The sequence below is a fragment of the Tasmannia lanceolata genome, unplaced genomic scaffold, assembly GCF_043159265.1.
Source record: "Tasmannia lanceolata isolate RefF3 unplaced genomic scaffold, GAP_Taslan_0.1 ptg000037l, whole genome shotgun sequence".
Lineage (NCBI taxonomy): Eukaryota > Viridiplantae > Streptophyta > Magnoliopsida > Canellales > Winteraceae > Tasmannia > Tasmannia lanceolata.
This window is the reverse complement of record NW_027518714.1, coordinates 7,710,106-7,718,370: the sequence shown is the minus strand read 5'-3', so window position 1 is coordinate 7,718,370 and position 8,265 is coordinate 7,710,106. Positions and strand designations below refer to the sequence as shown.

Genomic DNA, 8,265 nt, shown 5'->3' with positions numbered 1-8,265 from the left:
AAATCGGGTGGGAAAAAGATCTCTGTACCCTTTCTGACATCGACAAAGTCCTCCTTTTTCATTACTGCTTATTAAATTGGCGTACTTCAGGAGGCTTATTTTGATTCGTTTGAATGTGTATTTGAACCAACAGAACTTTGGATTTGTTTCTATCTTGGCTGTCGGAAATAACTTGAGACGGATGGATGCTTGACACGTGTTGGAAAGCTTTTTGGAATGCTAACATCCCAAAGTCAATCATTATCTTTTCTCACTTCCCTTTTAGCTTAGAACGGTAACGTTATTGAATACGTTTCTTTTGGCTTAGAATCTTTTCACTTCTTTTTTGGTCATCACTTCTCTTTTGGCTTATAACGGTAACGTTATTGAATACGTCTTTTTTGGCTTAGAATCTATTCACTTCTCTTTTGGCTAAATAATGGGGTATGCCGGCGTAAATAATGGGGTATGCCAACGGAATTCAGGGCTACGCCGGCGGAAATAGGGTGTATGCTGGCAGAATTCAGGGGTACACCGGCGGAAATAGGGTGTAGGCGGAAATAGAATGTACGCCGGCGGAAATAGGGTGTATGCTGGCAGAATTCAGGGGTATGCCGGCGAAAATAGGGTGTAGGCAGAAATAGAATGTACGCCGGCGGAATTCAGGGATACACTGGCGGAATCTCATACAGATAGGCGGTATGATAAGCCAAAAGAGAAGTGATGACCAAAAGAGAAGTTAAAAGATTCTAAGCCAAAAGAGATGTATTCAATAATAACGTTACCGCTCAGAAAAGTCTCTTCCTTCTCTCTCATATCCGACCCAAATCAGCTATCAATAAAGGCGCCACCGTTTACAAATGTTTTTTTTACAACGTGTCAAGTATCCTTCCGTCTGCAGTTATTTCCGACAGCCAGGATCTAAACGAACCCAAGCTTCTGTTGGTTCAAATACTCATTGAGACGTGTAGTGTGCCAAACGTAGATGTGGTGAGATGCATTTTTTATAGGAGATTTTCTTTCCAAAAGAAAATAGTAAAATACTGAAAAGGTGAATGATGAGGACCAACATAAGATAGGAGGACTCCATCTTGGTCCTGATGATGTCGGAAGGGTATTGGGGTCTTTTTCCCACCCGATTTTGAAAAATTGCCCTTGTTTCATTCTTGTTTTAAAAGGCATCGAAAATCCATAATTACTCGAAACAAGTGCCCTCATTCCGTACTTTTCTCATGCTTCAAAATAAATGAAAGGACGAAAAAAGCCCTGGCACTCTCGATCGAGGGGGTTGGGCGCAGAAACCTCAGATTACCTTTTGTTTTAATCGTAGCGTTTGTTGTCAATCCAACGGCTAAAGACTCCCCGGTTAAACCTGGTCTGCAGCTATGGAAGCTAGACCGCCTCCATCAGTGTTAAGACCATCCAACCATAGTGGGACCAAGGCCAATGGAGTGACACTTGTGGCGGTACTAATCGGCAATGCGTTCATATTCTTGTTGATGAAAAGTGCCAACCGTTCAAAAAGGAAAATATGATATCTTTCACTACCTCGTTCTACACTGCTCCATCTTACCTAATCATTAAAAAAATGTTACATAATTCCTCAGAAGCAACCAACCGGAAAAAAGTGTAGTTGGAAGCGCCATTATCAAAACAGAGGACTGCCGATATCACTTTTCTTAATAAAGATGTTTTCGTACACAAAAATATTAATTAAATAAAAATTGAAAAAAAAAATATTAAAGAAAAAGGGAAATTTTTTCTCATTGACCAAGCTACAATTTGTACAGGAGCTCAACAGACATAGGAATCATCCCCGCTCCCTTAAAATTTGGAGAAGGACAAAAAGAAAAATGGAAAAAAAAAAAAAAAAAAAAAGGGAAAGAAAAGAAATGGGAATGGGAATGAAGGTTGTCGGTGACACGGCACGTGAGAACATTTAATGGTGTCATCTAAGATTCCCGTCTCGCACGTGAGAAGCACACGTCTAGAGAATTTTTTCTCTCTATTAACTATTCCGAATCACTGTCCAGACTCTCCATTCCCTTCAAGCCTCTTCGTTTCTGCAACCACCACAAAAAAGAATTAATGTACTAGGATAATACACCCATAATTGATATTTTCACCCCTTCTGCAGTACGCATTCGCCCCTGTTATAACGTGAGCAGCGGGCACTTTAACGCCTTTTAAAGTCAAATACCGTTAACAGTGGGGCGAATCACGAATGCGTAATTTGTGAACGACAGCTGTCGCAGAATATGACCGGCAAAAGAGAAATTAAATCATGGGGAAGATCCGCTCCTCAGCTTTAGGTTGCAATCGAGAGATTATAGGAGGAGAGGGGGGGCAATCTCCCAAAACATCAACACAGATGGGCCCACCTTCAACCACCGTCCGATCAAATTTCATAATTTGCATGTAATCATACGGATTCGATTGAGATAGTTATTTTTTATTAGTGAAGCAAGCTTTAGTATATTAAAGTTAAAAAATTAAAATATATGATGATTTGAGGCTGTCAACAAGAATGAGTGGCACCCCCCTTTTATGAGACATATTGGGCCCATTTGAGAGGAGAATGGAAACCCATACCTACGATTCTCTCATAAACTTTCCCCTTGTTCGAGCAACCAGAAATCATATTTGATAAAGAAAACCCAATTTCAGGAAACCTAATATGAATATAAATTCATATTCTATAAATTACAGATATTAGCGGCCGATATTGCATTCGATCTCTTGAAAAAACTCAATATAATTCAAAAATTATAGAAAGTAATTAAACTCCTTGATAAACTTTTGTATTGTTTTATGCAGTATGATGAATAATTTTTGTTTTTGATGAATGAACAATTAATCAGAGGTCGATCACACCATGCTTCTTTAAAAATGGCGAGGGCATCATTCTTTAGAGCTGTTTTATTAATCACAAGACAGGCCAGCCATTTCCAAATAAACATAGAGATGCTCTTTAGAGCTGTAAAAGCACTTGGATAAATAAATAAAAGGCAAAAAAGAAAGTACCTTCTTCACGCATTTCTTCTCTCTAACTTCATACCGGCCCCTCGTCAAGTCAGACAACCACATCCCAGGAAAACAGTACTGCCCACAACCATCACATAAGATAGAAAAAACAGATAAGATAGATATTGAAAGAAAGCCACAGAAAGTTGACCCAGAAATTCAATATACTAGTGCATAGATCACAAAAATAAAAATCCATCTCTTTCTTCTTCTTTCTCCCATATATATGCTGCATACCTGTAAAGTTTTATCTACGTTCTTGGCCCTTTTCTTGGGCCTCTGAGGGAGTTTTGTGCCCTTCATTGCAAAGAAATCGTCTTCTTTCTCCTTGCGAGACAGAGAGATGTATATCCTTGGCCACTCAAACAGATCAAGATTCAGCTTCTCTGTGGTGGCTTCAGGTTCCAACTGGGGCGTAGGTTCCACGTTCATGGCTTCTGATTCTACCAGAACTCCGTTCGGCTTCTCGGTGGAGGCGGTCACAGATAGAGATGTTTTATCGGGTGATTGAGGAGATCGTTTGTCGGCAGATCGAGAAGGAATCCGCCCGCTGCCGTTACTCGACGGTGACCCGTTTCGAGGATCCGATCGTTCTTCTAATAAGTTCCTGATCATGATAAGAACAAGATCAGATGATGTTGTGGGATCGAGCAAAAGAATACAAGATCACCGATCTTTTGGAAGCTGAGATCAGTATGTGGGGATTTTGAGCAAATGTTTTCTACAACAGCAGAAACAAAAAGGGACAAACTGATGATAGATATTTCACACACCAAAAGGGGTAAAAAAGGGGAGTAGATTATTTTTCACCAGGTTAAAAGAGAAAAAGGGGAATTATATAGCATAGATATTCTAGCGAAAAGCCAAAAAAATTAAAAATAAAGAAGGGAATGTCAACGAGACAAAGAACAGTAATCTTCTATACCACAACACAGAAAAGCAATGATTCATCAACGATCTAGATTACTGTACTGAGGAACTAAGCGGAGGATTTTCCCCTCACAAAACCCAAAAAAATGAAACATAAATAATAGCAAGATGAGATGATGTCGTGGGATCAAACCAGAGAATAAAAGATCATCGATTGGAAGCTGAGATCAGTCTGTGGAGATTATGAGCAAATGTTTTGTATGCAGCAGAAACAAAAAAGGGAAAAACTGATGACAGAGAAGACAACACAGTAGATTATTTTTCACTAGGTTAAAAAAGAAAAGGGGAAATAAATAGAATAGGGATTCTAAAGAAAAGCACCAAAAAATAGAAAAAAAAAAAAGATAATGTCAACGAGACAAAGAAGACAACACAGAAAAGCAAGGATTCATCAACGATCTGGATTACTGTACAAAGAATTGAGGAACCAAACAGAGTCCATAAACATACAAAGATGGAAAATATTCAAAAAGTATCTAAGCAAGCCGAAAGGGTAAAACAGGCAAGAAATAAAGACAGATTTTTATACTACCTTGAATAAGAAATGCAAAATCCCGGAGCAGGTGGGTTCTATCAGGAAGCAATAGTAAAAGTAGCAAAAAGGAGGAAGAAGAAGAGAACAAGAAAACAGAAAAACCCCAGTCCGCCTGTAGGGCAGACTAGTAATAAAATTTTCGGGTTTGGGTAGCAAGTAAGAAATTCATAACAAATAGACACCACGGCCAAAAGCAGAAAAGGAAAAAAAGAATAAAGAGAAAGAAGAACCCAAATAAAGACACGTCTTCTTTACTTCCAAGAGAATTCATTTTAAAGATCAAAATAATGAGAAGCTATAACAACAAACAAAAAAGTCATAAGCCTAAACCAACAGTACCAGGAATAAGAAAAGATATTATTGGAACCCTTCTCCATAAAAACCCAGAGCAGCAGACATAACAGAGAAACTGAGAACTATGGATTCAACCTAAAACAAAAAGAACGCGTCCAGATAAAGAAGAATAACATAGTATCGCAAAAGATCCCTGCAAGCACTTGAAAAGGTAAACCACCATGACCAACAAATGAATTAAAAATAAAAACCCTATAAACAGCTTCTACTGGCCGTCCAGAGGTAAAAAACAGAAGTCAAAGAAGAAAAGAAAAGAAAATAAGAGGAATAAAGGTTAAAAAGAGCAGGAAAACAAATGATAACCTTACACCCATCTAAAAGACAGATTTTTTTTGTTAAAAAAACACAGCTGTTTAATACACAGAAACCAGAAAAGGGCAAACTCGATCTCAAGATCTAATAATCATTCAGAAACAACTCACTCTAACAAAAACACAAAGATAAACAACAGGGCTCCCAATTCAAAACCCAAATCAATAAAAAAAAAAACTCATCATCCAACTATGAAGAACACGGTCATGCCAAAAAAATAAACTTACACACCTGTTGAGCATAGACTTTCCTGTAGGCTCCCGGATCGGCAGACAAGGCCTCAGATTAGCTCCTCTACTGTACGGGGCTGTAGCCAAAGGTGGTGGCATGGTGGTCGTATGATTCGTCATCTGTTTCTCCACGCCAGAGACCACTCTTTTGTGAATCTTGATCACTTGCCTCGCTTGAACTGTTGATTCATCACTCACCACTCTGTTCTCAGCCCTTGACCCTCTCGATCTCTTATTCTGCCCCCATTGCAACAGAACATCTCCTCCTGAGCTACTTTCATGATTCTGGTTCTTTGTAAGGTGGTTGTTCTCCGGATGCAGGGAATCAGGAACAACAAATTGGGGGAAGTTTTGATCTTGGCTGGTAGATAGGGTGGTTCCAGATCTGAATCTTAGGGTCTTTCCTTCGAAAGAATTGTAATTCGCGATTCGCCCACTCTCCACATCGTCCTCCTTACATGTCCTCAAGTTGGGTTTTCTTCCATTGCTCAAAGGTAGACAATCTGGGCTTACTCTCTGGTATCTGTAACAAAAACAGAAGCTGGATAAGCAACATAAAAAGAAGCCATCAAATCTCTAACAAGTTATTCTATTCATGGATAAAAAAGGAAAGCCCGATCACTACAGATCCATCGGATAAAAGTTCAAGAAATAGAGAGAAAAAATAAGGAAAAAGAAACACATTAGGCTAGGCCTGTTTGTTTGTCACAGAGAAATCAGGGCAAAGAAAAGAAAATTGACCATTTCTATTTGTTTAACAAGATTAGAACATGAGATCTTTGATTGGTTGAAAGTAAAGGCGAAGATCCACAGTGGAGATTGAACCCCATCTACCAGAGAAAGCAACCCTTCATCTACAAGATTAAAGAAGATCATCTTTTTTATTTTTCTCCCGTTCACAGATAAAGAACCCCTAAAACAGACATTTCTTTCTTCTTCCAGAAAAAAAAAACATCGTCTATCGTCTACTCACACAAGACATGAAAGTCTTTAATCCATTTGAGTAGATCGGAAGTTAATCTCAGATTATCAGGCGCCAGACCTTCCATCTTCACAGGAAGAAAACAAAAAAGGAAGCCCTTGTCAAAAAAGAAACGAACCATGGATCTAGGCCATCTTTGTTTAATAACTTCTATTTGTAACTAAACCTCCATGAATACCTCCTTTACCCAAGTAATGAGAAATTTCGCTACCTACCAGACCAAAACAGTCGGCAACCATAAAAACCCATCTAAGAACAGCCATTTCCGGAGAAGAGTGAGAGCAGAGAGAGAGAGAGAGAGAAAAAATCTGCTTCTGGAACTGCGGAGGCTATCTGATACTCACCGAGATTGTATTAAATCAGCTACTGATACAGAAAAGACTAGTCAGAATCCCGGCTATTCTCTCAACTAAATCAGAAAAAATATATATATATATTTTTTCCTTTTTCTCCGTCAACAAGGAAAATCACTTGAAATGCGAACTTTTTTGGTAGGAGAATTCAATCAAACATAAATTCAGAGGACCTGCTGTTACCCTTGGAAAGAAACAGCTGCTCTGTATAGCTATTTCTAAAACCAGAAAGAAAAAAAAGAAAAAAAAAGGAGGAAAAGGAAAGAAAAAACAGGGCTTCTTCCTACCAAGCACAAACCAGAAATATTTGCGAGGAAACGATCTATTGCAAAATGAGAGCTGAGTAGGTCTCTGAAGTGGAAACGATCATCACGATCCTGTTATTATCTTAGTATACCCATCTTGATCAGAAAACAAGCAAATTGATGAAAAAGATGAAGAAACCATCGATTCATTCAAAACTTCGCTAGATCCACTTGCAAAATGAGAGATAAGGAATGATATTGCTCCTTTGCATTTAAAAAACCGAGAATGAATAATCAGAAATCGAACAAGAGATGATCGAAAGAGGACGGAATATAGCCAGAAAACCATAATTCCCTAGCATTTCCTCTCTTTCAATGAAATCAACATACAAATAGTATCAGCTTCGAACCTAAATCGTAAAATTAGCAAAGAGGTATCTTTCCAGAATTGCATGGATTATTGGACTGTTAGATCTCATTTGCCTAAATCGGAAAAAATATTCCATGCGACTAACGGAAAAACCATAAACTCGCCGGAAAAACCTTCGTATGGTCAGAGAAATCAAGAAACAGAGAAGGCTAAAATCGATAATCCTTATCCCGAAACTGAAAAAGATTGCCGGAAATCAACTACAAGAGGCGTAAAATATCCTCCAAGGAAAATCAGTTTCTGTAAACTACGCTCCTTTTTACGCCTGAACAAATCGGTTAATTTCCTTCTAAGAAAAGGAGGAATAAAATGAGAATTAAAGACAAAATCATCGATCTTTAGCGAGAGAAGGAGAAAAGATACAACAGATTCTAATCTTCGCAAGAATTTGTATTTTTTTTTTAAGAAAGCTTGCAAACCTCATCATATCCAATGTAGAACGGAATTACAAATCAAAGCGGAGATCGTTCTCCGTGGAAAGCCTCTAGGGATCGGCGTTTGGGCCGGAAATCGCATGATTTGTTCAACAACAGAGCATCAGTACAATCTTATTCCTCAATCCTTTCTATATAAAACAGAGCCAAAATACTGAATTTGACAATGACAAGGTTCTCAGAGAGAGAGAGAGAGAGAGAGAGAGAGAGAGAGAGAGAGTATGTTGCGAAGAACAATGGGGAAGATGGTAAGTTGCAGAAATAGGATGAAATATTGGCTTTATTGAGTACATTTTTCCAGAATACCCCTGAATTCTTAAAAAATATCTCCGATGCCACTCTAGGGTTCCTGAAGCTGAAATTTACTCGGAGGGAAATATCTTCGATGCCATTTTAGGCGGGATTTGCTAGAACCATCGTACAAGACATTTCGCAGATGGTCTGTTGCGGACCAGCC

The 8,265-nt window shown here is 38.6% G+C and overlaps 1 protein-coding gene across 1 annotated transcript; it reads right to left on the bottom strand.

Annotated features, from left to right (window-relative positions):
• Window positions 1–1,718: 1,718 nt before the first annotated feature.
• Window positions 1,719–8,051, bottom strand: LOC143860793 (uncharacterized). Its single transcript, XM_077371608.1, has 5 exons — window positions 7,794–8,051; window positions 5,366–5,887; window positions 3,241–3,610; window positions 3,004–3,081; window positions 1,719–2,042 (listed from the first exon to the last, which is right to left on the bottom strand). Exons 1-5 carry the CDS (start codon window positions 7,799–7,801, stop codon window positions 1,992–1,994), a joined length of 1,029 nt encoding a protein of 342 aa, XP_077227723.1. The 5' UTR covers window positions 7,802–8,051; the 3' UTR covers window positions 1,719–1,991.
• Between the last annotated feature and the right edge of the window lie 214 nt (window positions 8,052–8,265).